Source organism: Peromyscus leucopus, chromosome 2 (assembly GCF_004664715.2).
Source record: "Peromyscus leucopus breed LL Stock chromosome 2, UCI_PerLeu_2.1, whole genome shotgun sequence".
NCBI classification, from domain to species: domain Eukaryota; kingdom Metazoa; phylum Chordata; class Mammalia; order Rodentia; family Cricetidae; genus Peromyscus; species Peromyscus leucopus.
This window is the reverse complement of record NC_051064.1, coordinates 70,279,036-70,293,121: the sequence shown is the minus strand read 5'-3', so window position 1 is coordinate 70,293,121 and position 14,086 is coordinate 70,279,036. Positions and strand designations below refer to the sequence as shown.

Sequence of the window (14,086 nt, the reverse complement as noted above, 5' to 3'; positions counted from 1 at the left end):
GTCTACATGCATGTTTATTGGTGCTTAGAGATGGACTACACCTATACACATCATCAAATGAATAATGGATAAATAAAAGGAGTATATATAAAGAATGAAGACTTATTCAATCATAAAGTAAAAATAAATCATGTGATGAAGGAAAATGAAAAGAACTGGAAATAGGAGCAATAAGCCAGACTCAGAAATACAAATATCACATGAGTTCTATTGTTTAACATGCCCATAGATGTTTCATTATGTTTGTAATTTTTCAAGTATTGTGTTTTTATCGTTTAACATGCCCATAGATGTTTCATTATGTTCGTAATTTTTCAAGTATTGTGGTTTTTTTTAAGATTTACTTTTAGTTATATGGATTGATGTGAATATGTGCATTCAGGTGTGGATGTTCAGAGAAGCCAGGAGAGGATATCATATTCTCTGGAGTTAGAATTATAGGTCTTTGTGACAAGCCCAACATGGATGCTGAGAACTAAACAAATTCCTCTGTGAGAAAACAAGTGCTCTTAAATTCTCAGTCATCTCTTCAGTCCCATTCTGTCTGATGTTTTCACACATGTTTCACATGTTGAGTCTATATCAGATTGAGAAGACAAAAAGAAATGTAAAGTTAGGCAAAAGATTTAACACAAGGTAAATGAATAAAAATGAATTGAGATATTAATAGCTTGTCAGAGCTAAATACTGAAATTTATCTTTTTTTTTTCAAACATGTTAATAAGGCCCAGCATGGTGGCACTTGCCTTTTCCAACACTTGTAAGGAAGGAAGGTCTCTGAGAGTATGAAGCCAACCTGGTCTACATAGGGAGTTCCACAACAACCAGGACTTCATTGAGATACCTTGTCTCAAACAAACAAATAAATAAATGAAACCCCCAACATATTACTAATCTGAAACTATCAAAATCAAGTATTTATTAAAATGTTACTGTGACTTATAAGCTTACTCAGTAATCATAAGTGATAGTAAACTTTAATCTTAGAATTTTAGAAGGCAGAAAACACAAACAGAAGGAATTCTCATCATTCCCCTTAAGTCACAGGGTTCTTGTTCTCTTTATGACATCACTTTCCACATCACCAAACTTAGGCCCTGGCAAGTCACAAGTGGGAGAGAAATGTCTATACCAAGATTGTAAGTATTTTTGTCATATTACTTTTACTATAAAGTGATGCTTATTATGTTGTTATTAGGACAAATCATAAACATGGAAGATGGTTTTAATAAGAGACTTCATTCTTGAGCAATAGTATTAGCTGCTTTGATCTAAAATGTATTTGCTCTACTTCAGTAAAATGCAGAGATTTGGACTTTTTTTCCCTAGAAGTCTTGACTTCATGTCATGATGTATTTGTTGATTATCAAATGACATAATGAATTATTGTTAACTAGGGTTGTATCAGCTCTCTCTGAGCCATTTGCAGATTTCTGGGAACATGTTACATGTTTGTCACAAAAGAGAATTATTGAACTTTAAAGGGCATGAGTCAGGTGTTTTAAGGCTGGAGTTCAATGGAGAAGACCTACACAAAGAAACTTCTAGATTGTTTAATTTATTTATTAAATTTATTCCTCTTGATGAATCCTGGGCATGTAAACATATTCTGACATGTGAAACAGGTTATCCAGACAGGAAAAATTAGTTCTGTTCAAATAAACTAAAAAAAAAAAAAAAATAATAGATAGATAGATAGATAGATAGATGGATGAATGGATGGACAGAACACCTTTCAATCATGCAATGCTTTGTGAAGAAAGCCTGAAGGCAAGAGGAAAAAATGGAATTCCAAAATATAAAGGGAAGGCAGGCTTTGAAAACTTAACCTGTACATTGTAGATGATCTGATTTATACAAATATGATTATCAAAAAAATTTTCCTGTGGGCCCCAGGGCCCATTTCTTTGGAATATGTTGCTTATAGAAGAGTCTTGAAGATGATCTGAATGCGTTTGTCAAAAATATATTTAAGGTTTGAGAGACCTGACTAAATAAAACTAACCAGTGTTCTGGAATATAAAGTGCTATCATGGAACTCACTCTGTAGACCAGACTAGCCTAAAACTTAGAGATCTGTCTGCCTCTGGCTCCCATGTCTGGGTATTATATCACATCCATAGGAAAAGCATAGAAGTCAAGCTCTATAGTATCTAATGACCATCATTCTGCTCCTACTTATATGACATCAACGTTTTTTTTTTGAGATAATTTGTTACTTGTCTTTCTACTCTACGTTATTTCACAAACACAATTCTCTTGAACTCCTTTCCTTGTTTTGACAGCTCTCTAAAGTACAACAATGCATTTGTTGGAGATATTTTCAAGTATTTGATGTGAGATTTAATTTCTATAAGCAACCCTATTGATATAGCTTTTGGGGGGCATACTGCCTTTCCATATTCATTTATTTCAAGAAATTTAAATTTTTATTCTCTATTTCTCTCTTAACACACTGACTATTCAACATAGAGATATTTGTCCATCCATTCATAACAGCAAGGACATGCAATCAGCCTTGATGACTATCAAAAATGAAGAGACTGTGAAATTATAGTATAGACTGTGATTTTATTCAGTGGTAAAGATATGAAACTATATATAAACTTTGCAGGAAAACAGATGAAACTGGAAAGTGTTATAGTAAATGAAGTAACCTGGTATGTGTATGTATGTGTGTGTGAGAGAGAGAAAGAGAGACAGAGAGAGAGAGAGAGAGAGAGAGAGAGAGAGAGAGAGAGAGAGAGAGAGAATTGGGGGACAGTATCAACTAAATCTAAGTACCTGTGAAAATACCACAAGGAAATTTGTTATTTTGTATGCTAATTTAATAAAAAATAAAAATAAACCAGAAAGTATAGAAAATCTTAAATCAAAGAATAATCCCTTTAATGTCTTTGTATTTGAATTATCTTAATGTTTTCAAGTATTTTCTCATTGACTTCTAGTTTTATTTCAATATACTAAGAAAAGATATTCTGAAAGATTTCAATGCTGTTTCAATGTGTTGAAAAATATTTTTCTATTCTAATTTATCCTAGAGAATATTCTATTGAAATGAGTGCATATTGTGTTTGTTATATGAATGCTCTGTAGATATCTAATACATTTGTTCTATTATGTTGCTTATGTTTATTTTAACTGTTAACTTTATTTCTTCATGTGTTGGTTTAATGTCTTTGAATAATAATTCACAGTTTTGAGTATGTGGAAGTATAATTTATGAAATTTGTCTTAGTTTCATGTTTGGTACCATGATGAAAACACTTGGCAAAAGCAATTCAAGTAAGAAAAGGGTGACTTATCCCATAGTTTTAGGTTACAATCTCTCATGTCAGAAAATCACAGTGACAAGAGCTTGAGAGAATTCATTGTATTTTAACAAGAGTTTACAGCAGAGAGCAATGGACTCATGCATGTCTGCTATTTGTTATTAAGTATTAGCTATTTGTAATTAAGACAATCCCTCACAAACATTCTTAGAGACCCTTTCCCCCCAGTTATATATTGTAACAAATCAGCAATTAAAATTTACTATCCCACAATCAAACAACTAAAATCTATAACCTTAATACACTCATTTAACAATGCACAGCTTTTATGGATTCCATTAGCTATTTCATTTACCCACTCAGCTCCCCTATGAATAGAGATATATTGACTTGCTCTTCCCAGTCTTCATGCTTCTATTGCCTTAGGGCATGGAATGGATACTAACCACAATGTTCATGGGAGTGAGCATTTTGCTTTTAGATTATGTTAGAAAAACAATCTTAAATTACTGATTTTACTGTTAACAGCATATAGTTTCTAGACATATTTTACTGAAATTTGGAAGACATTTTCTATTCCATTTTCTTCCAATAAATGAATGAAATAAAAATGGATATTATTATTTTAATTATTTGTTTTACATATATGATCAAATTATGTTCATTTATTATTTTCATTTAGGATGAATGTGCTAATTGATTTTCTTTTTAACTAAATTATATTGTTGAGTATAAACCTCAGTCATAATATTATTTGGTCTGTAATTTAATTTTTTAGTAGAATATGTTGAAATTTAGCGTATTGTAGATCTGTTTAGTAATGAGTGTTTTTCTGTAATACTAATTTTTAATAATAATTTGACAGTTTGGAGAATATTAATATTGACATAAAGGATCATCCAAACTATATTTTCTCCCATCTTTTTTCTTTATACTGTTTAATTATTGTTTATACAAAAATTCAAAATCTTGATTTTAAATAATTATTTTGTTAATAAGATATTAAAACTGCAGGTTCTATTTCACAAACTATTTTAATATTCCATCATTTTGAAATTTACAATTTTTCAATTAATTGTCAACTTTTTAAAAAAAAGTCTTCGTTAACATAAAATCAGAACAATCAAAATGATTGAGTTCTCCATATTCATCCACCAGAAAATTGTTCTACCATTGAGACAAAGAGTGAACATTAATTCTTAACATATGTCATCAAAATAAGTAAAATATGGGAGCTCAAGAGGTGGTTTATTGCATGAACAGGAGTCTAACCAGCATCCAGGTAACTGCCATTAGTGCATGGATGCCTGCCTATAATCCCAGTGCATAGAAGACACAGAGAGGATCGCCAGAGCAAGCTGGTTAGACTAGCTGAATCTGTGAGCTGAAGGATCAAGTGAGGTATCATGCTTCAATACATATTGAAGAGAATCATTAAGTATGCCCTTCTAATGTGTATACACACACACACACACACACACACACACACACACACACACACACACACATCAACACATCCAGGTACCTGCACATAATACAAACATGCATACATATATATATCATATACATTTACATAGGTAACCAATAAATTCTAAACTGAGAAACTACATAATTGGGTATGTAATTAATGCTCAGATTCAGTCAGATCCATGATTGATATCCATTCATTACATAGTAGAACAATATGGGACAATAGTACTAAGGCCTATTACTGCTGGTCTTTGTTTAAAACAAATAAAATTTAGTTAAAATGTTTCTTCCTGCTAACAAAGATTTCCCTATAATTAAAAAAAAAACAGATTAGAAGTTATTAATGGAAATCTGTTTACAACATAATTTGTTAATTTGTTATATTTTCGTAGATTATCTACATAATGAAATTCTACATAAATACTTAGAGTGTACCCTGACAATCCTGACATATACATGCATAAATATACATATACCATTTAATGACCTAGATTTGGTTAATTTTGAGAAGATATTGAGTATTTACTTTAGTTAAACATGGGTTAGAAAGTGGTATCTTAGCTAAAAGCCAATTCTAAGAGAATTTGTGCTATGAATTAGAAAAATAACTTGATCAATGTTTTACAAAATAATTTTTAAAAACTCTAAAATTTAGATGGAACTAAAAGGTGGGCTTGTAAGTGTGTATATATCTCACTCCTTTACAAACACATACGTATATTCTGCTCTATCCTAGCTTAGTCTTATTAAATTTGAATACTGTTTGCTCATCCCTATTGTCCTGTAGATGAAATTGGCTTACATAATAATAATAATAATTCAGTAATTGTTTAGTTGGTAGTGTTTTTTACATTCAATAATGATCATTAGATACGTGATATTTGTATAAAACAATTTAAAATTTTCTATTTTATTTTAATAGCCTAAAAGTAACATATGGACCATACGATAATTATATTCCAGGTAAGATGGAGTTCAATATTTATTTTTGAAATGAATGATTAATTTTTTCCTTTTTATTGAAAAGAGATTCTTTTTGCTTTTGCTGATTACAGTTTACCTTTCCTCTGCTTCTCCTTGTTCCTCCCACCTCCTCCCCCTCATCAGGATCTACTCCTCTTTTGTCTCTCATTAGAAAAGAATGAGCTTCTAAGAAATAAATACAAGACTTAACAACATAAAATATAGTAACAAAACAAACACCATCCATCCAAATTGGATAAGGCAAACCAACAGAAGGAATAAAGCCCAAAAGAAGGTTCAAGAGTCAGAGACCCATTCATTCACACACTCAGGAGTCCCATAAAACCTCTAAACTGAAAGTCATAATGTATAGCCGAGGACCTGGCTCAGACCTGCGCAGGCCTTGGAAATGCCGCTTCAGTGTCTGTGAGTTCACACGGCCTTTGGGAAGTTGATTTAAATGTACTTGATCTCTTGGTGTCCTCAATTCTTTCTGACTCATACTTTTCCCACTCCTCTCCTATGGGTTTCATGAGTCCTGAGAAGAGGAATTTGATGCAGACATCCCATTTAGAGCTGTGTTTTCATAGGATCTCCCTTTCTCTACCTAATGTCTGTCTGTGGCTCTTTGTATTTGTTCCCTTCTGCTGTAGGAGGAAGCTTCTCTGATGATGGGTGAAGAAGACACTGATCCATGAGTATAGCAGAATATCATTAGTAGTCATTTTATCACTGCTTTTTTTTTTTTCTTTAAGAACAGTAGTATTTGTTTTTACCCTAGATCTTTGGGCTGTCTAGTCTCTGGTTCTTGGTCACCAAGCAGTGTTGGGTATGGATTCCATCTTGTGCACTGGGCCTTAAGTCAAATCAGACATTGGTTGGTTATTCCTACTAGCTTTTCCTGATTAATTTTAGACACGTGTTTATTATCTTCAGTTTAAAGTCATAAAAACTGCTATGGCTGTATTGCCAAAGAACTTTTCTCATGGGAACAGAGAACACATTTTATATAGGTATATGTTGTATAAGTATGGTTTTAAATCTTCTGGAATGCTTTTATTTTAAAAGTAATATAACACAGTGGTCTTGAATATGAAAAACAATGAAGAAACTGAATAAATACTTTTAATCAAGAACCTTTTACTGGATTCCTGATTGTTTATATTTAGCTAGTATCAATACTAGACAAGGAAAATCTGTTTAATATTGAATAACTTTTAATACCAGCTTGTTTTCTCTCTTCAATTAAACTTCAATATAACTTTCATTCTGTACATTTGAACATTGATCTTAATGTTGTCCCTTGGAAAGTAGGAAGTTGTTTCTCTAAAATTTGCAATATTTCATATGCACTAATATAGTGATGGTATTTCTCATTGACCTCAGTTGTAACTGGAACAGCCATAATCATTTCTATTGCTATTTCTGGTAATATTACTCTCTTAGTCCATTTTGTATTTGTTTATCATTTTCCTTTATTAAACCAATCTTCCATAACAGCCTATCTCTAGAGTATATTACATGTCCTCTTATAGTTGAGAAACTGAATATTAACTGATAGGATTTTAAGGCTTAGTATGTAAATTCAAGCACATATTTTCTGCATTTTTTATGTTAAGCAGTGTGCTAAGTTCTTTGGTAACTATAGAACCACATTATCTTTCTGTTCTGAGCAGAATTATATTTTAAAAAAATATGGAAAAAAAATCTGAACTGGAAGACACAGAAATACTGAAAAGGGAGCAGTGATACTCTTTTTCCTCCTTTATGTTATAGACAGCACTGATTACACTATGACTACTTTATATAGCTGCCAGTCAAAATATTTATTTCTAAAATTGGTCAAAGTTTCCCATTTAGATCACCAAAAAATTCAAACTATCAAATAAATGAAGCTGTAATTTACCTCATTTATTTATTTATTTGTATGGTATATATCATACTCATGGCCATTTCAGTTCAGACAAAATTCCATTTATAGCTAAGCATATGTTATCTTTCTTATTTTAGTCAGTGAATTAAGCAAAAAATCATGGAATCAGCAATACTTTTCCCTGGCATTTCCCAAACCACCAAGGCCAGGAAAGAAACGGAGATCACTACCTTCCCAATTAAGCAACAATACAGCTCCTGTGAGTATATGAAAATATCATGTATATATTAATAATAACTACTTAGTAACAATAATCTTGTAAAGTAATACATTGTTAAATGTGCTGTGAGGGTAAGGGCTAATGTGAGTCTTGTCATGATGGACATATTTTATATAACTGCCACCCCAATTTTAATATTGATTGTAGATTATTTTATGCTAACGCTTCATTCAATACTCCTACCTGCAATATATGGTTTACAGAGCAAAAAGATGTCAAGATACTTTAATTCACAATTAGAATGAATAGGAGTGAAAGCTTCACTAGCTATAAACTCTCACAATAGGGTCTTTTTTAGCCTCTCTTAATAATGAAGATAGATCCTAATGTGTTATGCACCAATGGAGGTCTCTATCAAATTTTAATGTTAAATCTTAAAGAAAAATTGCAGTCCCTGTAAATTGGAAGTAGACTACAAGTAAGGACATAATTGCCCATTACTTTAAATTTTAATGAAGTTCAAATTGGAATAGACTTTAAAATCCACAATTAAGCGACAGTTTTTCTAAAAAATATTTTGAAAATATTAAAAAAAATATTTCCAGTTAAAATGAAAATATGTATGTGGTATCTTATTATTAAAGGCTGTATAACATGTTTTTCCTTATTATTATTTCCAATATTGAGGTAATCGATGAACAAAAGTTAGCAATTCACAGACCACCATTGTGGATGCACCGTTCGCTGATGAGAATTCCCGAGAGACCGTCCGTTTATTTAGCTGCAAGGAAGGCCTTCCACTGAAACGACCTCATTCTGGCAAGAAAGAGTCTAAAGAAGCAGCCCCACCTTCGGAAAAACCAAAGAAAGAAGAGAAAGTGAAAAAAGGTGAATCTGAATCAAAGGAGAAGACTGTGTTGAAGATAGTCAAGGAAGAAAGTCCCAAACCAGTGGCCACGAAAAGTTCTAAGGATTCCCAGAAATCAGTTTCAGACTCCGAAGGGGAAAAGGCTGCTGGGAAGAAAGAAGCCAGAAAAGATAAAAAGGAACCGAAGGATAAAAGCTCAGCTTCAGATACTGAAGGTGAAAAGGCTGCTGGGAAGAAAGAAGCCAAAAAAGATAAAAAGGCATCCAAGGAGAAAGGTATAGCCTCAGAATCCGAAGGTGAAAAGGCTGCTGGGAAGAAAGAAGCCAAAAAAGATAAAAAGGCACCGAAGGATAAAAGCTCAGCTTCAGAATCCGAAGGTGAAAAGGCTGCTGGGAAGAAAGAAGCCAAAAAAGATAAAAAGGCACCGAAGGATAAAAGCTCAGCTTCAGAATCCGAAGGTGAAAAGGCTGCTGGGAAGAAAGAAGCCAAAAAAGGAAAAAAGGGACCAAAGGATAAAGGTATAGCTTCAGAATCCGAAGGTGAAAAGGCTGGTGGGAAAAAAGAGGCCAAAAAAGGTAAAAAGGAAGCGAAGGATTCAAAAGGTACACCTGCACATTCAGAACCTGACAAGGCTGCTGAAAAGAAAGTAAGCAAAGTTGTTACAAAGTCTTCAAAGAATAAAGATGCTGCAGATTCTGACACTGATAAAGGAGTTTCAAAGAAAGAGAGCAAGAAAGACTTGGCCAAGAAGAAGGAAGGTAAAAAGGAGAAGAAGGCAGAGGGAGACTCAAAGGAGGATGCTAAGAAAGACAAGAAGAAAGACAAGAAAGACAAGAAAGGCAAGAAAGACTCTGCAGGTGATTCCTCTGAATCAAAGAAGGATGAAAAGAAGGCAAAGAAAGAGAAGAAGGCAAAGTAGGTCTTGGATCAGAACTCAAACTGAAGAAAGAACTCCAAAGTATATTCAGTGAACCCACTTCAGTAGTCTTAAAATGAGCTCATGAGATAAGTAGTGTGCAGCAAATTAATCAAATAATTTTTAAAGAGAAGAAAAACACAAGGTGAAATGAAAATATAGTCATGGCATTAAAAATAAAATATTAAAAAATACATAAGATTCATTGAACGAAGTGGAAGGTGCCTCTTCTAAAATTGTAGCTATGGAGTTTTAGAAGTAAAATCACTAGAGAGAACAAAGAATATGCAAATAAGAATAATGCAGAAAATAATGATAGGGAAACATACAAAAATACCAATGTTCAGCAAGGACTCTGAAAATAAAAAAAAAAAAAAAGGAAACTCCAAGAAGGCTTGATACTTCTCTAGATTTGACGATATGAAGCTGAGCTTGTACACTTAAAGGAGCCCAATGGCCAACAGAATCAAAGCAATGTTAGAAAATAGAGTTTGAATTGAATAAATATCCAAGGCCATCTGAGTTTAAAGTGACCACAAGATTGAGACACATAATCCCTGATGAACATTCTTGGTAAGTTAGTTTTGTCTTATTTTAATACAAATTGAATTACAAATAATTTAACTAACTGCTAAGTTAAAGTTGATGCTTTATGTTCTTATACTCTGTAACTTTTATTTTAAATTTTTGTTTTATATTTAAATCTTGAAATTATAAGAAATACATGGCTATCATCAAACAAATGGATTATTTTTAAATAACCATGAAAAGGTTAGGTGAAATGGAAATGTTTATGGTATTGGAGAGATTGTGACTTTTTTTTAAAGTTATAATCATATTTTCTAATAGAAGAAATAGTAACACCTCTCCTTTGAAAGCTGCAAAAAGGTCATCAAAACTCTCTATGTAGTCAAATTCAGCAGCTAGGTGACTTTGTCTTAATGCCTTTACTTTTTGCCTTTACTTCTCCACTCACATCATTTCTGTTACTACATCTACTCTTGTAGCTTTATAAATCAGTTAATCCTATGTTTTAATCCAATACTGCCTTCATTCATTTCCAAAGTCATAAATGAAAATGTTTAAGACAGCCTATTGATTGTTGCCAGGCATCTTCAAACCAAAAGGACCACAAACGAAACTTGATATCCCCACCAGAGACTATTGCTTCCCAAATCTTGATGCTACAATCCTAAGCTAGGGCCTCTTCTGAAGCTGGTAAGTCAGTCCTTGTTTCCTTCATTCTAAGTCCTACACTATCACCAGAATATTTAAATTTGTCAGTTCTACATCTACAGTTCTGATGTTTCCACACTCACAGTTCAATCAGGCATTATATTTTACTTGAAGACCTCAAAGTCTTCTAAACATAGTTAAAGTCCTTCGGTTTGTCTCTCAATGGCATTCCACATCCCATTCTCCAGGCAGAAACTATCTGTATCCATTACTTTCTTGTTACTGTGAGAAAACATTTTACAAAGCAACGGGAAAAGTGTTCATTTTGTCCCATGGTTTAAAAGCACAGTTCATCATGACTGGCAGAGGTGTGAAGTGGCTGATGTCACTGAGTCTGTAGTGAGAAAGCAGACAAGGAAAAGAAGTTGGGCTGGGCTATGGAAATTCAAGTTACTTGTCCTGATTACCCATTTCCTTCAATAATACTTCAAGGTTATATGTACAGCCTTCAAATTTTGACTACCAGCTAAGGACTCAGAGTTCAAGTGCATAAGTCTATGAGAGAAATCCCATAATCAAACCACACCACCACCATATTTCTATATTGACCCAACGCTTACCATCTTTAAATGTTACATTTTGCAGAAAATTTTCCTCTAATTTTTAAGACCTTTAATTTGATCTGCTCAGGAACAATTTTGATGTCTTCATGTGGCACCATTATTGCTTTTCTCCTTCATGCATTTGGAACATTGCTTTAGTTCTATATTTCACAATACCTCATCTTGTGACAGTAGCTTACACACTTACTCTATATCCAGAAGGCAATTCACTAGACCTTCCTGTTGTCAATGCCTTCCAAATTGTCTTTCTCCATTCATTTTAATGGATTAATTCGGTGAGTTTTATGTTGACAGCAAAAGTTAGCAGGAAGTACAAATATTTCTTGGAGCCTTCCAGCCAGTTGGACATGGATTGATTCCCATATTTCTAGCATCTCCCTTCAGAATGGTATTTTTGTTAAAATTCACGAAGCCTCACTAAGAGATCATTGCTATCAGCATTTATAGTTTTCATTTGAACTGTCAGTATAATGTATATTCTATGTATTCTGACAAACTTGTAATGTCAGTTTCTGTGAGTATAGAGGTTGTTTTACAAACACGGTGTTCCACCCATTCATTCTTCCTTCCACCCTGTCCTTTGGCAACTGTCAATATTATCTCATTAGTTTTGGCTTTTCAGAAATGCCTTAGAGTAACAAATATGCATCTTACAGCATTTACAGACAGGTAAAGGCTTTCACTTAGTGACAGACTTTTATGTTTCTTCCATGTCTTTCATTCATGGCTTGATAGCATATTTCACTTTACACTGAAAAATAATAATATATCTCAACAAGAATAGATTATCTAAAAACTGCTTAACAAGGCCTTGCCTGTTTCTGAGATTTGGTAGTTCCTAATGCAGCAAATATATCTGTATACAAAACTTTTCTGTGAATATTTATTTGTGGAGGTCAACATATACCTCCATATGCATATATATACAGCAATGTGATTACATAGAGATTACCAAACTTCCAAAGTGCCTATGACATTTTGTACTCATGGCATTTTGCATCACCACATTACCTTTGTTCACAGTTGTCAGTGTATTGTATTTTGTTACTTAAATCAGTATGGAGTGGCATTTCCTTGTTCCAGCTTAGATTTTCATATCATGTATTCTGTGGAAGATTTTACATATGCCTTTTTGTGTTCAAAACTATGTGGCCTCAGCAAATAGGTTTATTGCTGATATATCTATTAAGATCTGTCTCTTTATGATCAGATTGTTCACTTTTTTCTGAGAGTTTAAAGGATTTTTTTATATCAGGCTTCTTTTTAATCACATATACATTTTTACAAATATTTTCCCAGTCTGTGATTTAGTTTTTGTGTCCTCTTGGCACTGCCCTTTGCAAAGCCAAATAGTTTAACTTTAATGAACTCCACTTTATGAATTCTTATTTTCCTAGGGTCTTTGTTTTTTTCATATGAACAGACATTATAGAAGTAAAGTCATTAAAATTATTCCCATGTTCATCTACTGATTTTTTAGTTTTATGAGAGAAATTGATATATTTTAGTTGATAAGTAGACATTTTATGTACATGGCACATAGCATGAAGTTTTGATATATTTATACCTAGGGATATTCTTTAATCTATTTAAATACATATGTTACCTCACATAGTTATTAGTTTTATATGATGAGAAAACTTAAAAAATGTATATTCTCAGCAATTTTAAAGCAAAAAAAGCATTGTTGTTAACTATAATAACCCTGCTTTACAAGAGCTATCCTTAGCCCCAGTTTTTAGCAGCTGCAATGTGTGATAATTTAACACCAAAGAGAATTCTCCTGGCTTTCAGCCACTACCATAGTACTCTCTGTTCCAGAGTTTTTAGTTTCCATCCTTGAGTGAGATTATAAAATATGTGATGGTTTGTACTTGGCTAATTTCATTTAATAATTAAATGTCTCACATTCATTGATGTTGTCCCCAAAATTCTAGAGGCCTCTGTTGTCCTCAAAACTTCTAGGTCTGAAAAATATTGCATTGTTCCTTTGTCCGGTGATCCTCTGATGCAAATTTTTATTGAGTCTGTATTTGACTTGAGAATCGTGTTACAGTGAACATGGAAGTGCAGACAGCATTTGAATAGGCTGATTTTATTTCTTTTGTACAGATATCCAGTGGAACAGCTGGATCACATGGAAGCTCTGTCTATTTGGGGGGAAACCTCCCAAGTACTGCATAATGGCTCCACTAACTTACATCCCCCTTCAAGAGTGCACAGAGGCTCCCCTTCACCTAACTCCTGTGCAGTACTTTCTACCACTTACTGTATGTTTAAATTCCATCTGGATCAGTGTGATGTGATGTCTCATGGTCCTTTAAATTTGCATTTCTTTGGAAATTAGTGATGTTGAAAACTTACACACAGGTTGCCAATTCGAATGCTTTCTGTTGACATGTCTATTGAGGGTCTTGTCTCATTGTTAAACTGCATTATATGTTTTGATATTGATGAGTTGTTTTAGTCTTTTATATACTTTGTAATGAAACTGTAGTCTTCAGACATTTTCTCTCAAGCCATTAGCTTATTGATTTACTCTTTTTAATTTCCTTAGTGGTACATAATATTTTTAGTATGATAACTATCCAGTTTGTCTGTTGGGCCTTTGTTGCTTAGGCTTTTGGAATTGTATGTAAAAGTCTTTACCAATATCATTGTTAAAAACTTTTCCTTTATATTTTCTTATTATGATTTTGTAGTTT

The 14,086-nt window shown here is 32.9% G+C and overlaps 1 protein-coding gene across 1 annotated transcript in view; it reads left to right on the top strand.

Moving 5' to 3' along the window:
• Window positions 1–1,062: 1,062 nt before the first annotated feature.
• The window catches only part of Cylc2 (cylicin 2), a 30,376-nt gene continuing 17,352 nt past the window's right edge, over window positions 1,063–14,086 (top strand). The window contains 6 exon segments of the mRNA XM_037202652.1: window positions 1,063–1,139; window positions 5,665–5,705; window positions 7,716–7,837; window positions 8,486–8,585; window positions 8,588–10,155; window positions 10,692–10,800. Of these exon segments, the coding sequence (XP_037058547.1) occupies window positions 1,123–1,139; window positions 5,665–5,705; window positions 7,716–7,837; window positions 8,486–8,585; window positions 8,588–9,585 (1,278 nt within the window). The 5' untranslated portion in view covers window positions 1,063–1,122 and the 3' untranslated portion in view covers window positions 9,586–10,155; window positions 10,692–10,800.